This window comes from Camelus bactrianus, chromosome 6 (assembly GCF_048773025.1).
Source record: "Camelus bactrianus isolate YW-2024 breed Bactrian camel chromosome 6, ASM4877302v1, whole genome shotgun sequence".
In the NCBI taxonomy this organism is placed as follows: Eukaryota; Metazoa; Chordata; class Mammalia; order Artiodactyla; family Camelidae; genus Camelus; species Camelus bactrianus.
In genome coordinates, this window is record NC_133544.1 from 56,840,528 (window position 1) to 56,862,667 (window position 22,140).

General features: G+C 36.4%; 1 protein-coding gene and 1 non-coding gene across 4 annotated transcripts in view; one reads left to right on the forward strand and one right to left on the reverse strand.

Annotated features, from left to right (window-relative positions):
• Positions 1 to 3,300, reverse strand: part of NUBPL (NUBP iron-sulfur cluster assembly factor, mitochondrial) — a 176,765-nt gene extending 173,465 nt beyond the window's left edge. For 2 of the 3 annotated variants that reach the window (XR_012507557.1, XM_074365675.1), the window contains exons 1-2: positions 3,132 to 3,300; positions 2,412 to 2,559 (exon numbers count right to left, since the gene is read on the reverse strand). Coding sequence is in view for 2 of the 3 variants with exons in the window: in XM_074365675.1 (XP_074221776.1) it covers positions 2,412 to 2,559; positions 3,132 to 3,239 (256 nt within the window). In the remaining variant the exon portion in view is untranslated. The remainder of the gene's footprint in view (positions 1 to 2,411; positions 2,560 to 3,131) is intronic. The other variant, XM_010963002.3, reaches the window with a different exon arrangement.
• An 11,017-nt stretch (positions 3,301 to 14,317) lies between these two features.
• TRNAN-GUU (transfer RNA asparagine (anticodon GUU)) lies at positions 14,318 to 14,389 on the forward strand. The gene has a single exon. It is a non-coding gene; the product is annotated as a tRNA-Asn (tRNA).
• The last annotated feature ends 7,751 nt before the right edge of the window (positions 14,390 to 22,140 follow it).

Here is a 22,140-nt window from a genome sequence, read left to right on the forward strand (position 1 = left end):
CTGCTTTTTAAAATAAATGCTGGTAACGCAGGAATTCAAAACATCTAACTCACAAATACTCATGTATATGAAAGGCTGAGCCACTGTACAGAGGGAATGGAAAAAGGTAACATGTTCCCCAAAGTGCCTATTGCTAGTGAATCCCAAAGACATAAAGGCGGAATGCAGTAGCCCCCAAAGACACCTTTACCCAGCAATAGGGAGATGCTACATGGGAAATAAAGAGAAGCCCAAAAGTAACACATTGCCAAGACTGATAAATAGACCCTCATACTGTGGACCATACTTTCTTACAGAATGATGTTATAAATGATACCTGAGATTGTTTCCTTTAAGTATCTAAGAGCATAAACTTTCAAGGCAGACCTGGTTCAAATCTCAGTTCCACCACTTTCTATTTTGTAATCTTCAGTAGAATATTCTAACTCTAAACCTGCTTCCCCCTCTATAAAATGAGGATAATTCCAATTTCATAACTGTTATGAGAATTAAATCAAATACCATATGCAAAGTACTCAGCCTAGGGCATAGCACTTAATAAAGTAAATTTTATAAATTGTAACATAATTCTGAATTTCAGGTATAACATAATCCAACTTTAAAGCAGAAACTTTTAAAGAGTAACTCATTTTAATGTTAGGGCTTTACATTTTACATTTACACAATAGAATCACAGAGCCTGTTTGTATTAATCAAATGTCATCATTCTAATCCAAAATATCTCTAACATACATATTCAAAAGGCAAGTATTTTGAGAGAGTTTGAAACAGGAATAAGTACATATAAGGGAAAGAAATATAATACCAACTAAATTACATAGAAATAACCTAGTTCTAACACTTATGTATGCAGACAGAGCTGTTATGCAAAAAGTATAGGCCAATTATTTGGGACAGATGGTATAATGTTAACAAAGAAAAAAAGCAAGGAAGGGACATTTTAATGAAGCACACACTATGTGATACACTCTGTACATTTTCTCATATATTTTCCTATTTAAATGTTATTACATTCCATGATAATAGATGATCCCACAACCAAAACAATTCATTTTAAATAAATGCTAGCCTACAGACCCAACCAATTATACTGCACAAACTCCAAAGAACTTACAGCTATTATCATGAAAATACCTTCCATCTTTAACCATAGAGCATGTAAAAGGATTCACACTACTGAAAACACGTAAATGTACCCTGAATTTTCAAAACACAAATAGAGGTAGATTCTAGAACCAAAAACTAAGAGCTTCCAAATTTTAAAAACAAAATATCAAACAGGTGGATTTTAGGTCCTTAGGAAAGAAAGCAAAAACGTGTATGATACAGAATAAATTCATTAAGAACAATTACTAGCTAATCATTTTAATAATAATTAAACTATATAGTCACTATATAGTCATTGCAAAAGACAGGTTGGATAAGACCTGAATTAGTAGCCATTCCTATTAAAAATGATTGAAAATTTAAAATGAGGCAACAATTATACTTGAGAGATTTATGACTCCAAATTAGTAATACAAGTTACCTCTGTTGAGTTGAATTGGGAGGAGGGAGGTTACCCTTTTATATTATTACACTAAAATTTCTTTTTAGAAATACAAAGTTTCTTTTGAAAAAATCTGGGAATATCTGGTTATTAGTCTTGGATAGTAACTTTTCTATTTCTGGTGGCACTTCTTTTATGGGTTCTGAAAGCATCATTTCAGTCATAATGAAATTTATAATCAGTTTTTAAAAGCCATCAAAAACAATTCTCTGCCCCAGGACATTACTATATAAGATATAAAGATTAGGTGATATTTTAAATAATTAAAACATTTTCAGATGTTAGATCTATGTTGACTTTATAAATGCTGAAAAATATATTTTGATTAAATGAAAAAAGGTCACAATAATATAAAGAATCTCAACTGCAACTCTGCAGCTATAAGCAGCTACTGTTATCTGCAACTATTTAGCTATATGTACATCAGAAAAGACTGGAAAAGAACATCAAAAACCAGAAATAAATATAGTATCAAACTTCTTAAATGTTTTAAAAATAATAAAAGCAACCAAATATTGAGCGCTTTCTATGTAGGAGACACTGGGCTAAGTGGTTACTTGTTTAATTTGCATAACCACCCTATGAAAATTATCATCACTGCCATTTTACAGTCAAGTAAACTGAAGATCTGATGGACAACCTGACCACCTCTTCCTCAGTAAAGGAGTCAAAGACCTGGCTGTGTATCTAGTTTTGCCTAACTCCGAAATCTAAGTTCCTAATCATTACCAACTCTTCATACCAAGGAACCAGCTATTAGGAACTTAACAAATACTTTTTTTTTTAATTATAATCTTAGTATTGTGCACTTGCCAGTTAGTTTAAGATCCTAATCAAGATCAGAATTAATATCCTATAATACCTGCTGTAGTAGACTTTCCAACTCCACCCTTTCCAGAAGCCACAACTATAACTTGTTTAACACCTTCTATTGGTTTCTGCTTTGGAAGTCCTCGGGACATGATTTGTGTTCTTCTTTGTTTTAGAGTCTCACTCTCAGCGCCAGATAACTTAAGAAAGAAAGAAAACAATTTTTTAAATAAGCCATCTCCATCATCATGCTGTAAAAGTAAAAACAATTCAGAATCTGTGATTAAGAAGGCTTTCTTTTCTAGTCTAATTCTGCTCACCTCCACTAGTTAGGCCTTTAGTGTTACCTACCGCTACTGATCACTATTGCAGAGACAAACTGTTTAAGTTGAAATTTATCTGCCAGGATAAAATGACATAAAAAATTGCAAGTAAATAAGATGCCTCTTTATGGAGTGAAATCCTCCACGTGTTTTCCTTTTCTTTTACCTATTTTCTAAAAAACCAAACTAAGAAAACAAGCGCAAGTCATACAACCCTGTTCTAACCATCTGTTTCACGTCTCTCTATTCCTCGGCCTGGTCCTACTGGGGGTCTGTCTGGAAAGTGGGGAAGTCCAGACAACCGAGGTCTCACTGAGCCGCCAAGTGGGCGGGGGCCCACGAGGGACATAAGCGAGTCCTTGGCAAGGAGCAATTACAGAGCACCCGCAGCCCTGCCGCCCCAGCATCTCCGACCCGCCCGCCCCACCCTGCCCTGCAGCACCACGGACCTGGCGCCGACAAACCAACAGTCGGCTTCCCCCAAGCAGGGTACAAGCCCCACCACAGCCCCGAAGCGACACCCCACCAAAAAGCAGCAAACGCTGCAAAGCCCCCATGGCGCGGAACGCTGTTCCGAGCCCAATCCGGAGACCGTCACGGCTGGCGCAGGGTGATGACGTCGCGTGGCAACGCTCGGCTTCCTCTCCCTAGTGACTGGCCAGCCTCCTTTGAGTTTTCTTCAGCCCAGGAACACAACTTGTCCTGGTCTCGTCTGTAGTCAGGTACAAACATTTTACAGCGTTTTACCAAATGTTTCTGAAGCATTATCATGTATCTCATGTAATTTAGTCCTCACAGAAGTCCTGGACTAGGTAAGGTAGGAGCCTCTTACTAGGATCCTCTTTTCATAGGTAGGAAAACTGAGACTTACAAAGTTTAGAAAACTGACTCAGTAGGAAAGAGTGGAAGTTAAAAATGACTCCAGGTGTTCTCACTGCGCAGAATATAGTCACTTAAACACTGCCGCTGTTAAGTATTTTATCTTTTTTGTTTTTTTCCCTGAGAAATCTACAGTAGTAGTCCCCTTTGTGTTGATATTTACTGCTGTGTTGCTGACAATTCCCTGAAAGAGAAGTAAGGGTGTTTTGCTGGGCTCGTTAAAAGTTTAGCTTAATCAGAAAGCAGGTCTAATGAAGTAAAATTCATTCAAGAAGCAACTTAAGTGAAACAAAGCTTGAAGGAGAGGGTGGAATTCATCCTGGTAAAAGGAAGGAAGTATCCCTACATTCAAAGCAGATGAGAATGAAAGAAATCGCTTTAGGAGAGGAACATGGAAAGCTGATACAGGAACCCAGGCCCAGCAAAAGGATCATTTAGGATATAGGGTGGTTTGCCCTCACATATTCTCCACAATATTTTCTATGGTTGATTTTCATTTATTTGCTTCTTATCTGTAGAGAGTCTGTTGTATAATCATTCAGTTTATTTTACTCTAATCTGATCTTTTATTTCCTTAGCTTCAGTACAGGCATAACATAGCAACCTCAAAGGATTAGTGAAAGAATTAAATGAGATATTATCAGCAAAGGATGTTCAATTTAGTAATAAGCTCTGAGAAAAGTTCAATTCCTTGCTTTTTCTCCCCTAATCTCACAACCTTATTACTTCATTCAGCTTTATCTTACACTAGGTCTGACACTCTTAGCTTACTGTTTTATATCACTTTCTAATTTTATTTTGTGATATGTTTTCACAGTTAATTTTATCAATTTTTACATTTGTATCTGCTCAATTTTTATAAAATAAAAGCCAAAAGAATAGGGCTAAGGGGAATAGCTGTCAGAATGATCCATTTCACTAAACAAGAAATGCTGAATATCTTTCTCCAGGTAGCTTTGCAAGTTCTTCCAGACTACTACCAAAGATTCATTCATTTAACAAATATTTATAGAGCAACTACTATGCACCAAGCACTACCCTAATTTTAGGATTTTCAACACTAAACCAGACATAATCTTTCTACTCAAAGACTTTATAATCCAGTGCAAGAGACAGAATAAGCTAACAAACAATTAGTATGGTGTGATAAATATAGAAGAAAAGCACTGAATGATACAAAAGTATAAAGGAGAGGCGGGCACTGAATTCAATAAGGGAGGCTTCTGGATAGGATAACATCAAAGCTGAATCCTGAGTGTGGATAATGTGTAGGAGTCAGCAGGGAGAATGGCTAGAGTTGTTTATCGTGCAGAGGTAAGAAATGAACTATTAAAAACTGCAAATAATCTGTGTGTCTTGAGGACAGAATGTGAGGTGCAAGACTGAAGAGATTGGTAAAGTGAAGGTTGCCTGGATCATGAAAAGCTTTATACATCATGCAAAGGAATTTGGACTTTATCCTGAGGGAACCGTAGAAGGGTTTTAAGCAGGAGAGTAACATGATCAGATTTCTGTTTCAGAAATACCACTATGACTGCCAGACAGAAAATGGATGAGAGGGCAAGATCAGGAGAGAGAGGCAGGAGGTTACTGCAGTAATCCAGAAGAGATGTTTAAAGCTTGACTTATCTCTCAATTTTACTTTGCTTATCTATAAAATACATAATACCTACTTGTACAGTTGTTATGAGGTAGCATTCAAAATAATGTGGACAGAATACCTATCACATAGTACACATATTCAATAAATGTTAGCTATCTTGACGCTTATTGGTTATATAGAGGTTTATGAAGTGAGCAACTAGATGAATGATACTGACACTCTCTGAGAGAGAGCATGAGGGGAGGAACAAGTGAGACGAATGTTTGTAGGATGAGTGAATTGTTCTTTTGATTTACCTTTCAGCAGATTAGGACACCAAGAGAATAGTAGAGCTGGCCATTGTTTCTTCTCCAAAAACCACTGCCACGCACGCACACACACACACAAACCCATGGTCCCTTCTCAAAAGAGCATTCTCCCTTAGCTCCTGAAAACTGCTGAGTCATTTGACCCAATCCCCATGGTCACAAATTGGACTAAAGATTGATATATAACCAAAATTGGACCAATCATATTCTTTCTCCAAGAACTTAAAAAACAGCTGAGAGTAATGAAGTGGAAGTATGGCAGGAAGATGAATTCCTGGTGATATAGTTAAGCCACTATGCCAGTCCTGGCCTGTGTCTCCAGACTTCTTTTTGTGTGAGATAATTAATTGTTAAAACCACTGCTGTTTATGCTTTCTTTTATTTGAAGCTAAAATAATCTGTGCCTAGTACAACTCCTAAGAAGGAACCCCATACACTTTGACTACCTCTTCCCTGTTCACCCAAGATTCAGCCCCAGTGAGGAAGGGAAACAATAGAGGCCCAAATCAGTTTGGGGGATGTGAGAATAAGAAAATCAATGCCCCCATTCCCAGATAGAGCTCAGTGCACAGAATAAAAGTGGCTGAGTGTTGTGTTTAGGCAGACAGTCTGAGGCAGCCACTCTGAGGGAGCCTCATAGCATTTGTCCCTTAAAAAGAGCCACAGGAGTGGCTGAGAGAAAGCTGATCCTTAAAGAGGGCTTAAGGTCAAGAAAATGGTAAGACTTGGCAACAATCTGCATGGTTAAGTACGTGGCATCTCAGTGGATGCTGGTATGGATAGATAAAGACCTTGAGGATTAAATTCACAACCATCCAGATGTCTACATCTGGACGCCACATAGGCACAACCCTGGTGGAATCTATACTTAAGATTAAGTTTCTACCACCCTGAGAGAAATTTACAAATACTGATCAAAACAAAGGATTCTTTTGAATGTTCCCTATGTATAGGGTAATATCTGTATTGTTTTCTAGAAAAGAAGTATTTGTACCTGCTAGATTACCCTCCCTCAAAAAAAAAAAATTTATATATATGTATATATCCTCCTCAGGTTAATCAAGGACTCACTAAAAGTTCAGATACCCACACAAATGAGAAGCCTGCCTTATTCCCTGCCCATGAGCCTCAGGGACTGCCAAAGTGTTTCACTCCTTTGTTCAACTCATTAAGGAAAAATAGGGTGTTGTGGACAGTTTCCAGTCTCTGCTGACTATTCTAAATAAAGCTCAATAACTAGTGCTAGTTCTTCAGTTTGAGGTTATTGTCCCCAACTGAATCTTTCATCCTGTCCAAAGGGCTCAGTGAAATGAACACCTCATCCCATCTAGAGACTTGTCTAAATGACAACCACATTAATTGACCCTACTTTGCCCCATAGTGTGATTTATTTGCAGACCTCTCTGCTCATGACTAAGCATGAAACTGGCTTTTATCTACATCTAATATAAATGTTAACATTAAAATATAGAGTAATTCTGCTCAGGCGAAGAGCTTCCCAATGAGCCAGTCTCTCTGTAGGAAACCTGGTCTAGAAAATTTGTGGATTTTCCCATATCAAAGACTTTGTTGGCTTTTCAATACCTTAGCTCACATAAAGTCGTCCTGCCAAAGAAGCTTCTCGTTCTTATTTTTTTTAATTACACAAAGCAAATGTATGGACAAGTTTCCTCCACTATCTGAAAGTAGAACGTTCTATGAAACCTTTTGTAAGCTGAAATGGTGTAAGGCAAAGAACTAATTACCTTGGGACACATATTACTAATGGAAGCACAACATAAATCAAAAGAAAGTACAGATGCTCACAGAAACAGTTCAAAGCTATGGCAATGTGACGCTGAGATGCTGAGGGTAGTTCCCAGGGAAGGAGCCTGGGGAACCACTCTCGCTGCTGGGGCTGGAGGGGCACTGCCTGTATAGCTACTTGCTGCAAAACAAATGCTGAATGCTATTTTCACTTTTCACCTTTTTTCCATAAAAGCAAAAATCCTTTATAGGTTTTTTTCACTTAGCAAAAATAGGTACTTATGTAGGTCTCTCATAAAAGCAGAGAAGCATAAAGCAAACTTTTATAAAGAAGGGGGATACCTGTATATTCTTAGACTGGATAAGCTGAGAATATGCCTGCAAATGACTAAAAACCCCCCTCTAGAATGAGACACAATGGGTTTCTAAATGCCAATGTCCAAAGCTGGATAAATCATGGGTGATTTGACATTTGAATTTCTGGTTTATAAGATTGAACTGAATCCTTGGACAAAGGTAAAGGGCTCATATTATAACTGAATATAGTCTCTATTTAATGCTTAAAGCTTCAAAGAAGATCCTATCCTGAAACAGAAGCCACATTATCAGATTTTGAAAAAGTGCTTGTCACCTCAGGCAAATACTTGCTACCCACAAGGGCCTTAGTACTCCCATGCTTTTGCTTTTTGTTTCATTTTCTCCACATACCAAACCTGTATTTTTTTTCAGCCAAATCCTTCCAACACTTAATTTCTATGCTAGAGATGAGAAGACATAAGTTTCTACAAGATTTTGCTAAAACCCTTACTTCATTCTGTATTCAGAAGAGAATTTTCCTGTGCAGTTTAGAGAACATCCCAAGGACAATGACAAAGCAGAGCCCCATCAAGATACCAAACCTACACTTTAGCTAATATGAAGTTCTATTTTCCTCAGGAAAAAGGAGATAATGTAGAATTTTGTCTGTTTTAAGCTGCTACCACAATGTGAGAATATCCTCTATAATCATGTGGCTTACATATCTTAGTCTACTTGGCATTGTGGTAGCAAGCTTGTCAATTCATTTATTAACCTTTCCTACTCAGGATTTATTAACTATACATACTATTAACTATAGATGTTATACATGATATATCATAAATATTGCAGGCACAAAATTTATTCTATCCATGTATATAAGTGAAGAACTCTTCCCAAATCACTATAATCTCTCAAAATACATCTATACTCTAATTTACAACGATACGGCAGAAATACCAATACAAGGGGTTATAATATCAATTTGCTCTAAGATAGACTGGCAAACTTAAACGCATGAAGTTACCTTTGTCTTCAACCTTCCATACAACTCTTAAGCTGCATGAAGTGTTCCAGTCCATAACAACAAAACTCACAGGCAGTATTTGAGTCCATTTTCCATGGCATCCTCTACAGCTTAAAAATAAAAATAGGATTTTCCTGACCATCCATTAGTTCTAATGAATTTATTCTCAATCCTATTAAGGCCATCCACTAACCATAACTCAGCAATCCAAACACTATTGAAGTGATGATTAAATCTCTCCCATTTTAGGCTTTTCCTGTCTTTACTAGTCTTCAAAACAGATTAAAATGTTTTTACACGAAAAATGTTCATCTGGTGCATAACTGTTCTAAATTGTTTAATAGCTGGTGTTTTGACTTGCTAGGAATACAAAGAGCTCTTTTAATTACCTGATGAAGTTTTGTCAATTACCAAAGTCAATAATCTTATTACATTAATGCCAGATTGATTCTCTTTTGTGATTTTCTAATCATGTCCAATAATTACTATTTTATTTAACTCAAGCTATTTTTGTAGGGGAACATTCTGGCATGTGCTGTTGAGAATGCCATTTTAAATAGATACCATTTATCAATACAATAAAATGAACACCATTTGCTGATAAAATGCATATATATGTGGGATTGTAGTTTTCTCTAATATTTTTCTGAAGTGCAGCTCTTTACCACTTTTCCAGGGTCTGATGTAAGCTATCTTATTTCACAGCTGACAGCACTGGAGAAAGAGCAGTAAGAATGTTAGAGAAAATAATGTGCTTAGTAGTTAACATTTGTTTGTTTGTGATACTGTATTTCTAATTGGAAAATTCTATTATACCATTCCCATGGATTCCTTCTGGATTATAAAATTAATTGAATACAGTTTCGTAGTGGGCATCTCTCTTTACAGCTTATCTCACATGTCAAATTAATCAGTTCTTTTCCAACAGACTCTAAGATAGCCCAAAATGATTCTTGTCTCTTGGAATTCGCAGCCTTATATAATCCCCTGCCCTTGAGTGGGAGCAAGACCTGAAACTGTTCTAACCAACAGAATACAACAAAGGTGATAGGATGTCACTTCTGTGAATACATTACATAAGATTGTAACTTCTGTCTTTCTAGGAGACCTCCTGGCTAGATTTGATGAAGCAAGCTGCCATGTTGTGAATTGTCTATGGAGAAGGCCATGTGGCAAGGAATGGCTGACAGCCAGCAAAGAACTGAGGTTCTCAGTCCAACAGCCTGCAAGGAACTGAATTCTGCCAACAACCACATAAGATCCTTCCCAGCTGACCTTTCAAATAAGACTCAAGCCCTGGCTGACCCCTTGATTGCAGCCTTGTGAGAGATCACAAAACAAAGGACTCAGTTACATTGTGCCCAGAATTCTGACCCCACTGAAACCATGAGATAATGTAATAAATGTGTTGTTTTAAGCCACTAAGGTCATGGTAATTGGTTGTGCAGCATAATACTACTCAGTAATCCAGGTTTCAGTAAGAATACAGTCAAGGTATAGTTTCTTATAGGCAATTATTTTTTTTTTAATTGAAATATAACTGACATAAAAGGGCAATTCTATTTTGCCATATGAAAACTATGCATATTTTGTTAAGAAATTAAATCCTTTGTATATTTTGAACCTTTGTTGAGAGTTAGATGTTATTATTTAAATACTAATAATTTATTAATTTTTATAATATTAATTATCAAACCCCATAAAATAATATTATAATATTAGATGCTAAAGAATAGGGACATGGAGGCAGTGAACTGAAGACTCTGTGCCTGACCAACCAAGTTCTGCTTTTCTTAGTAACAACTGAACTCACTTCTCAGTGAAAGAAAAATTATACAGTGTTACTGTTCTACAATTCTGTTCTCCTCTCAGTGATAGTCTTCCATTATCTGAGAAACTAGAGTTGCAGCACCATTCTGTCTGCATTAGCAGCTCATCATCATTTTTCAGTAATATAATTAATCTGGATACAAGTAGGAAGAAAGCAATTTTTTGCATATAACGTATAAATGAAAAGTAATACAACCGAGAATTTCCCCATGACACTCTAAAATAACAGCTACCTGCATAGATATAAATCAGCCCAGTTGATGAGAGATGATTCAGTACATATGAAACATCCCACTAATCCTACTGCATACATATATAGTTATCTATACCCCAGAAAAAATATAACATGTAGTGCTTATTAGAATCTTCGGAGACAACTCAAATCAATGCTATAGAGAATCCTATAGTATTGATCCCTAAAAATATCTTCATAGAATCTCCATTAGACCATAATCTGTACAATTGTTATTAGTTACTGAATCTTCTATCTGAAAGATTCCAAAGCATTTTCACACACATTATCCTGTTCAAGTTTCACAACTTCCATGAGGTTAACAGTAAAGTTATTATTAATTCCATTTTGAAATGAGGAAATGCAGAGTCAGAGAAGTTAAATTTGTTTTAGGGCAAATCGTTGAAAGCAAAATGGAAATACAGGTCTCTCATTACCTTTAAGGAATACTGTTGAAAAAACAACATTATTTTTGAACCAGGTATCCTTTGAAGAAGCACTTGGGCAAAAGAGCACCACCTCTGCAGGAGGAAATCTGAATTCCTACTTAATTCAGTAGGCATTTTCCAACTTGAATCTTCTTATGTAAATTTAGACTTCATTAGCTTTAGTTAAAAGTAATTTATTTCAGAAGCCCATAAACATATTTAATGGCCCTCTCTTGAACTGCATTGAAATTACATTTTAATTTATAATGTACTTAAATTTTCATTAAAATATTGTTTGTATCCCAATTATAATAGTTTATAATCCCATTCACCTTTTGTAATTCCATCAATTCTTGAAATTATGTCTCAAACCCTATTTCGTCCATAAAGCCTTCTCTGATAATTTCATCAAATATCAATCTTCACCTTCTTTAACAGTTGTTAAAATTTTATTTAACAGAGCATGAATTTAAGGTGCAGTTTGATTGTATTCATTTTCTACATTTAACAAAGCTAGCCTGTTTCAGGTCTCTCTTGTACAACCTGCTTTCAATTATAGTTCAATATTGCCATAACATATCCAGGTTTATTCAAAATGAGGTGCAATATTACTCCTATATGTATTCATAGCACTGTATTCTAAATTCTACCTAACTTGGAACATAATTACATATTGCTTTTTACTGTTTTCTAATTGTGTCGTCTCTTACACAGGACTCTATGGTATTTGAGGAGCACAGCTAAATCATAATGATAATTTATATCATCTATACATAGCCCAGTGCTAGGCACACTGTAGGGGCTCAGGAGTTACTCACTGGTTAGCTACTATGACAGCAAGGCATTGTGGAAATATCAGTGGAGTAGAGAGGTTGGAAAGCCTAGAATATTGTCAGGACTCTGCTACTAACTAGCTATGTGATCTTGAACAAATCACTTAACCCTATTTCTTCATTTGCAACATGAAGAAATTAAAGTAAACGATCTGTAGATTTATATTCTAAGCTCATAGTGAATTAAAATAAAAATTGAAGAGAACAAAGTTGTGTAGCTTCACTTTTCCTAAAATAATTTTGAGAAAAGACAAGGCAAAATAGTTTAGAGATGCTGCAGAGCAGAAAAATCACCAGGTTTATTGCTTTCCTTAAATAGGACATTAACCAAAGAATAATACATGGATTTTTCACATTTAGCATCATTAGTTCATCTTGGAAATGGTTTCTATTCCATCATTTGGAACCTAGATTCTTGACTTTTCATGCTCCAAAGAGTCTGCAATTCTAAACTCAGATTCTGCCAAGGAAATTACGGTCCAAAGTCCCTTCTGAGTAAATAATACAAAATGGAAGAAACAGACTATTATAGGTTCTCTTCTGACCTGAGTCATAGAAGACCCTGTTTTCTTTGTTGACAAAGTATTAAAATACATCAACCTATTTAGACACTCATTCCTAAAAATTTCAGATGAAAAATATCAAACATTTCTTTCATCATGTCTACAATCTATAGATTTAACAAAATAACAGTCACAATCCCAACAATTACCAAGCTGACTCTAAAATTTATATAGCAATTCAAAAGAACTAAAATACTCATAACAATCTTGAAAAAGAACAAAATTGGAGGATTTCTGACTTTAACGACTTCCAACAAAACTATAGTAATCAAAACAGTGTAGTAAGGGCATGAAGTTCAATAAATAGATCAATGAAAAAGAATAGAGAGAATAGAAACATATCCACACTTATACAGTTTTTTGTTTTTTGAAAAGGTGTCAAAGCATCCAATCAGTAAAGTCTTTTTAACAATGATACTCAAATAACCCTGATTCCCACCAAACACTATCAAGGTGGATAATAAACCCACACATAAAAATCATGACTTAGGAGTATTCAAAAGTTTCTCAGGTCATAGAACACAATAACCATTAAGGAAAAAGTTGAAAAATTAAGCTTGATCAAAATTTAAAACTTCTGCTCATCAAAAGACATCACTAAGAAAATAAATAGGCTAGCTACAGATTAGGAGAAGATATTCATGAAACACGTATCTGAAAAGGACTGGTATCTAGAACTGCAGTGTCCAGTATGGTAGCCATTAGCCAGTGTAGCTACTTTAATTTAAACTAATTAAAATTAAATACAATTAAAATACTTTCTCATTTGCACTAGCCACATTTCACAATTAATATATTAGACTATACAGAAAATTATGTGGTATAGCACTGATCTAGACTGTAAAAAAAAAAAAACCACTACTCACAATAAAAAGACAATCCAGTTGAAAAATAGACAAAAGGTTTGAAAATATGTTTCATAACAGTAAAGATACATGAACAGCCAATAAGTACATGAAAAAACTATTCAACATTATTAGTCAACAAGGAAACACAAAATTACAACGGTAAATCAGTTACAGCATACCCACTAGAATGGCTAAAATTTAAAAGAATGACAAACCCAAACACTGACAAGGTTTTAATGTGACTGAAACTTTTTTACACTATTGGTGGAAATGTAAAATGATATAACCACTTTGGAAAAGAGTCTGGCGTTTGAAAGCGTAAATATACACCTACACTTTGACCCAGTAATTCCACTCTTAGGCATTTACCTAAGAGAAATAAAAAACATTTTTTCCTTGAAGACTTGAATGCAAGTGTATCTTAACAGCTTTATTCATAATAGATCCAAATTGGAAATAGCTCAGAGGTACATAAATAGAAGAATGGATTTTTACATTGTTGTGTATTTGTAACAGGCAATGATAAGGAACAAACATACAACAACATAGATAAATCTCAAAAAGATTATGCTAGTGAAAGAAACCTTACATGTGAAAGTACATAGTGTATGATTCCATTTACATTAAATTCTAGAACAGGCAAAACTAATCTATGGTAAAGTAAAAATTAGAACAGTGATTCCAGAGGAGGAGGTGAAGGCAGGGATTATTTGGAAAAGGGCATGAGGGAACTTTTATGGAGTGATGGTAACGTTCCATATTGTCTTCGTGGTTTGGGCTACCCATGCATATAGGTAAAACTCAGTGAACATACACTTAAGATTTGCACATTTCATCACATGTAAATTTCACATTTTAAAAATGGTATTGAACTCTAGTTATTGATACACAGACTGAGTGGAGTATTTGGGGAGAAGTATACTGATACCTGCAATTAACTTTAAAATGCATCAGAAAATTAGATGGGTTAATAGATGGCTAAAGGGATAAACAGATGAATATATGATAGAACAAGAACAGTAAAAAGTTAACAGTAGGGTGAGGGGTATAGCTCAGTGGTAGTGCACATGCTTGTTGTGCATGAGGTCCTGGGTTCAATCCCCAGTGTCTCCATTAAGAAAAATAAAGACTTTTTTAAAAAAGTTAATAGTAAATCTAGGTGGTATGAATAGATTTCACTGTAAAATTCTTCCAACTTCGCTATATGTTTGAATTTTTTATAATAAAATGCTGGTAAGAAAAAAAGATATCCCAGGCCTTTGAAAGACAGAATTCCAGTGTTAAATTTCCAAAATAAAAATTGAGATGAAAATATGACGTCAAAATCATAGTTTCTCTTGCTCTTTTCTAAAGCTTCCTACAGTTCTCCGAGCTGCACTTCTCTATCTCACATGAGATAATTCTATCCCTTCAAGTATTCTGAGTGTTATCAAAAAAGAAACACTTGCGGTCTTTGCAACTGCAATTTTTACTTAAAGCTCTATTTTTATCTTCTGTGTTTTTATCTTCTGTGCAAGAGTATAGGCAGGTTCTGATTTAGAGCTTCTAGATCTTGGTAATCCCACCCAAGTCTAAATGGGAATGAGCACTGACTAGTAATAGGATTTCCAAAAATAAAGTTAAAACAAGGAGTCAGGAGAAAACAAAAATGATTCAAAAGAATGTAAGTAATGTCATTCTCCAATAAAAGAGTACAGTATGAAAAGGGTAGAGGGAAAGAAACTTCAGTAGAGAAGAGACAAACACTACTTCAGCCACATGCTCAAGGTCAGCACCAACAGTGAGGCCATGCTGACAGTAGGCACCTGTTATTTAATAAAGAACTTAACTGGACTTTATCCCTGGTTCCTGGGAGCAAGACTAAATCCTTGGAATTTCCTATGTGGTAGGAGTGTCTTTGTCATTCATGAGTCCCTTGGACCTTACCTGAGTTTATGCTAATAAGAGAATTTAGGATGGAAGCTGGCCCTGCCAGAGAGAGCAACCATGTGATTAGAGGGTTGGGGCTTTGAGCCCGCCGGACCCCGTCCATGGAGGGGAGGTATACTAGAAATTGAGTTCAATCACATGGTCAGTGATTCAATCATGTCCCAATATAAAAGCTCAGAGGAGCTTCCTGGTTGGTGAGCACATGATGTACCAGGAGGGTGATGCACCCTAATTCCATGGGGAGAGAACAGGGAAGCTCCGTGTCTTTTCCCCCTATGTGCCTTTTCACTTGGCCAGTCCTGAATTATATCCTTTATAATAAAGCTGTAATGATAAGTACAATTCTTGCCTGAGGTGTGTGAGTTCTTGTAGTAAACTTACAAACCTGAGGGGCTTGTGGGAATCCACGAGTTTGTAGCCATTTGGTCAGAAGTGTAGGTGGCCAGGGTAACCCCAAACTTGCAACTGGCATCTGAAGCATGGGCAGTCTTGTTGGGGACTGTGCCCTTAATCTGGAGTCTGTGCTAACTCCAGGTGGTTAGATTCAGAATGACATTGCAATATTACAGGACCCTTGATATGATGCAATGAAAATGGCACTTTACCTCTGTGATCTTCCTTCCCAAAAGCCATAACCCTAGTCCTAGTCATGAGCAAAACATCAGAAATCCCAGCTGAGGGACATTCTATAAAATACCCAATCAGTACTCCTCAAAATCGTCAAGGTCATCAAAAGCAAGGAAGGTGTGAGAAACTATCACACCCAAGAAAACTCTAATGACACATGTTGATTAAATGTAATGTGGTATCCTAATTAGGATCCTGGAACAGGGAAAGGACAGTAGGTTAAAAAAAACTTGAGACCTGAATAGAGTATGAACTTTAACTAATAATAATGTGTCAATACTGGTTCATTAACTGTGACAAATGTTAACACATTAAGGTAAGATATTTATAGTAAGGAAAAGTGAATGTGGGGTATATGAAAACCTTCTGTACAATCTTAACAACTTTTCTGTAATCTAAAATTATTCTAAAAGTTTATTTTTAAAAAGCATGTAGAGGAAAAATCAAAATAGATATCTAAGAACCTAAAACACAATACTACACTGATTTACAAATAAATCAGTAGTTAGTGATAAGTTCTGCTAATTGACAGAGTTTGGTTGCTACTACAAGCATCCAGGAATCTTAAGTCAACTCCACAATTTTTAAATGCAATACTTATTTAGCTACATCTCCAGTTAAACAAATCTAGCTGAACACACTTATTTATCTGCTCTCACTAAAATGGGAAAAGAAAATATAAAAGTTATAAACCCACAAGGAAAAAGAAAATGGGAGAGAAGAGAATAACCAACAAATGCTGTCAATATCATAGAAGATAGGAAGCAGATGGAACAGCAGCAATGGGCCCAGGAGGACAGAGGACTGCTCTTAAATACCTGCAGAGAAGCTCATTGTACCGGGAGAGCCAAAGAGAGCTTAAGACTTTGTGGCATCAGGTACCATGGAAGGCGACAGTTAGGTGTGGAGCTAAAAATACAGAGATTTGTTGAAAGCCTGTATAACAAGCTGAAAATCCCTAGGTTTACTCACTCACAATCCATGCAATTAGACCAACTCTCTTTATCCTCACCGCCCCCTTGCAGAATTCCAGTACTATTTTGTCAGAAGAAAATCAAGAATAGAGACTCCAGAGTCAGAAAGAGCAGATACAATGAAGGGCGATGGGCTAGGAATGGAAACAGCAGCGATGCTCCAGAGTTAGCATGTACCAGCTCATGAGAACTGTTAAATTTTCAGGAGTTTTTAAGCCAGTTATTAAAATAGCTATTTTAAAAAAGTTAAATTCTATAAGTTTACAACTAAATAAATTGTATCAAAAGTAGACATAATATATTCTCAAAGGCCATAACTTCCTAATTATTTTTACTGCATTTTACTATTTATGCTCTTGAGATTATTTATATCTATTGTACCTACATGGTAGAAATACTGTATAATGATGAGCTAATGCGCCTGTCTTCCCAACTATGCATGTTACATCATGTTAGTAGCCTGAAATTGGACATGGTGGGCCCACTTACACCACACATAATGGGTTGCTACAAATCAGGCCTTTTTTTTTTTTTCTTTCAGAGAGTTAGTTGCTAATATTTACCAGCACATCACTGAAAAGGATTAAGCAAAAGCCTAGAAGTGAATTGTGGGACCCATAATCTCTTTTGCCACTCCTACCCCTGCTCCTAGAAATGCTTGCAGGCATCTATGTACTCCTTTGAGGGTTCTTCTTTGGAGAAATTAAAATCCTAAAAGGAAATATCTACAGATACTGCTCTTTTGGAGTCTTTAAAAAAAAAACCAAAACACCCCACAAGGAAGCCCACTCACATACATAAAGTTTCCAATCCACTTTCCAGGAACTTTTGCAAATATAAAAAGACAACCTTATACCACCCAATAATTGAAGAAAGCCCCCAACCTGAAAAACAACAAACAGAAAACAGTTACTCAGAAGAAACAGAGACAATGCAGGTAGCAGAAAAAAACTTTTCAAAACAATAATTAACAGTTTCAGAGTTAAAAGAGAGTATTATGTCCATGAAAACAGGACAAGATGTATTTCTTAAGAACTGTCAAAGAAGAGGTCTTGGAAATTAAAAATCAGATAGCTGAAATAAACAATTCAGTAGAATGTTGAAAACTAAACGGTTGAAAGCTTAAAAAGCTCCAACTAATAGAATTTCCAAAAAGAGAACATAGAAAATGAAGAGGAAAAATGTATCAATGAACTATGCTTCAGTTAGAAATCATTTGGCTGCAGTTGACAAAATACCTAAGCAAAAATGGCAAAAGTAACAAAAGTGCTTAATTATCTCATATGATATAAGGTCTGGAGGTGGACTGTTCCAAATTTGGGGCCTTGACATTATCAACTCTGCCATTTCTCAGTATTTTGTCCTTAGGTTTGTCCCCTCTACAAGATGGCTATCACAATTTTAAAGTGACACTATGTCCTTTCACAGTCACATCCAAAGCAGGGAAAAAGAGACAGCACAATGAGCTCTTCCCATGCATCTGACACATGTCAGAAAATAAGACCATCCCCTGAAACTACCCTTCCCTCCAGCAGACTTCTTTTATTTCATTAACCAGAAAATCATTACATGGTCACCATTAGTTACAAAGTTAAACTGGAAAAACAAGTATCTGGCAAATGGGATTGGAATTACCATGATTGGCTTTAATATTCATTATGCATCTGTGCTCTGGGACTGGGAACATTGCTGTCCGAATAAAATCAGATTTCTGTTAGCAAGGAATATGGGGAGAATGTCTATTGACCAGACAGCTAAGAGTGTCCTCCATTTTAACACAAAGAAATTTTCAAGAACTGAAGGACACAGATTTCCAGACTGAAAGGATATATCAGAGGCCATCACAGAGAAAACATCAGAAGACCAACACAAAGACATATCTTGTAAACACTTCTTGAAGTTACTTTCAAAAGTTAGGAAATTAGAACTACACTACATTTCTCAACAGAAATAAAATAAATTAGAAAAAAATGAAGCAATGCCTTCAAAATTCTGAGATGAAACCCATTTTCAAGCTAGTGTTCAGTACCCAACTAAATAATCAAAGATTTTTTTAGATATTCAAGGCCTCAAAAAATTTACTTCCCATGTATCATTTTTTAGGAAGCTACTAGAGTATGTGTTTCAGCAAAGAAAAGAAATAAGTCAAGACAGAAAGTCATAGGATTCCAGAGATAATTGATAGCAGGCCCAGACAATTCCCAAACATGACTAAATGGAAAGAGGGTAGGGACCAAGAAGGAGGTTTCCAGGAAAAAACAGAATCTGTAGAGTGTTTGATGTGTTCAACTGCCTTCCTGGGAAAAATCAGCAAAAATTATAGAAAAAAACTAAAAAATGAGAAAATGAAATAATAACCAATTTGTGGAAAAATAAAGAGGTATGCCAGGAAAAATTATACATAGAAAACACTATATTTGTAATATATTATTGTAAATGATAAATTTTGAATTAACCAAAAATTTTAATGTTACTAAACTGGAAGGATAAAAGGAGTGTATATCTGTCAGTTAGATCCCAACAGGAGCAGAGGGTACACTCAAATTAGGATAAACCAGAAGGGTATGTTTACAAAGAAAGCGATTATTTACAAAGATGTGAGCGGTATGTAAGCGATCAGAGGATTGGACCCCTAGACCCAAAGGAGGAAGACCCAAAAGAAGACAGTTGTATTCAATAGCTTGTAATAACCTACAGTGAAAAAGAATGTATATATATAACTGAATTACTTTGCTGTACACCACAACATTGTAAATCAACTTCAGTTAAAAAAAGAAGACAATTGTGAGTCCACTTTGAAAGGAACAATGACCTTTGTTTAAGGGACACTGAAAGGGAGTTGGGGTAAAAAATACCATAGCCTCTCTCACTTCCCTGCCTTAGACCTCCCATCTGCTCCTCACTGACCAAACCCTACAAGAAGCCAGAGAATATAAGAGGCTTAGATGTGATCCCTAAAGGCGAGATTCCTGGGACAGAGAGCCAATCGATGGTGGAACTGAAGGGACAAACAGGTGAGATCTGGCACAGAAGTGACATGTGACAGTGAGAAAGAGCTAAATCCTCATTTACCAAAAAAGTCAGTTTTTAAAACTGATGAATCAAAAGATCATAATATTTGGATATTATTTCACTGCACAAAAGCAAATATCACAAGAAACAGTTGGTAATGAACGTTGCTGAAGAAGGTACTATATAAGGAAAAGTACAGAAGTAAGAAAGCTCAAGGAGTATTCAAAGAACAAGTATCCCATAAGGAATCTGTAAAGGAAGAGTGGGAGGTAGAATTGAAGTGACAGATTGGGGTCATACTGTGGCAGTTCCAAATGCCAGGCTAAGGATTCTGTATTTAAACAATACTGAGCCATAGGTAAGGGAGTGACATAATGAGAGCTGAGCTCCAAGTAAGATTGGTCTGGCAGTGATATGCAGGATTAATTAAAGTAACAAAACCTAGAGAACATGATATTTAGTAGATTCTACCTCATAGACCCAGTTAGAGTTTTCAAGTGTCTAACTTATAATGGTGGTAATGAGAATGGACAGGATGACATGACCCTGAAAGATATTTGGGAAAAACATTGTAAAGAATTGTTTACTAAAGGGATATATAGGAGGAAGATAGGGAAGAGTCAAAAATGACCACAAGGATTTGAGCCTGGAAAAACTAGAAAATCATAGGGCTACAAAAATCGATAATGACATTAGTCCAGGACAGGAACAAGTTTGGGGTAAAGACTGATTCAACAAGTACCCACTGAATACTCACCACATGCCAAGCACCACTGTAGGCAATGGGGAAACAGCACTGAGCAAAATACAAAGAAGTTCCTACCCTCAAGGAGCTTACCTTCTGCTGGAGGAAGAGAGTGGATTAGGCAAGTAAGTGCTGTGAAGGCTAGAGGGCCTGTGAAGAAATCCAAGACAGAGGGAGAAGCATGGTATCAAGCTCTTCCTCTTTGACTCCTTTTCTCCTAGGTGCCTTACAGATGCTTCCCTGCATTCCTTTTTATTTAGAATAACAGACAGGTCTTTTGGAGCTGGGATACGGTTAGACAGTATTACAATGACTTATGGAATCTTGAGGTTTGATGGGAATTAGAATGGCAATATCTTCATCTCTAAAGTATTTAGAACCATCCAGGAACTATTCCAGGGCTCACGGGTGGATGCTGTATGCCATAATATCTTGAGAGAACCCAAGAAAACACTCAGGACAAACATCTTAATCTATAGCCATGTTCTTCCCACCCTCTTCTACTCATTTTGGCACATGACTTAGTATGGTGTGAGAGACTGAACTGAGAAGAAACTGAAATGTGTTGATGTTGAAGGTGTGTTACTCTCTATTTTTTTAGCACCTACTATGTGCTGGGCACTTTGCTAACTACTAGGGATACAATAGAGAATTCCTCATGGCATTTGCAGTTTATTGCGGCAGGAAATACAAACTTTTGTCAAAGTTAATTCCTGTGAATCTGTCTTAGATGTCACATCACACCCGGGCCCCTATAATTCCAGGACACATTGTGAAAACAATCAAGTTTTCTGAGATTCTGCAAATCAGATCTACCTCTACTGTTACCCTCAATGAAGCCACAGATACTGAGGGGGAAATTGGTGTCCTGGTCACAATAACAGCTACTGACAACAGAGAATATATGCAGAAAGGAACAGCTGAAATCATGAGCTTGCATCAGCAAGAAAAGGGAGCCTAGAAAAAAAGCCATGAAAAATGTTTACACCTAGGAGACAAACAAGAAGAAATGAAGCCAGTGAAGGAAATGGGAATAGTCTGAGGAGAAATAGGAAAAGCAGTCTGACAATATGCCACAGAAAGCAAGGAAGTATTGGAGCAGAGGATCGGCAGTAGACACTGGTGAGCCATTGGATTTGGAGACAAAGAAGCCATTGGTCATCTCCTGGAGTGTAATTTCAATGAGATGTTGGCATTTGAAGCCAGAAAACAAGATGATAATGAGTGTGTGTGTCATAGAGAAGTAGCAACAATGAGTGGCTCCTAGAAGGGCAAGAAACTAGCACCATCTCTCTCCTCAAATAACCTTGATTAAGGAGGAGAAAAGGCCCTCCTCCAACCAGAGAAGGCATCTCTTCCATATTATAGGGCATCAACTCTTTCAGCGTGCTCAGGATTTTCCCACATGTAGCACCAAAAGTCCCACGTGTGGGGAAGCCTCTCAGTCCGATATCACTGTTGGCACCTGATATTCATACAGGTGTGACACTTTATTTTGGTGAAGTTTCAGATACCTGCTGGTGATGACTGTTTTAAACAATTTTATTGTAGTGTTATTTACATACCATAAATTTACC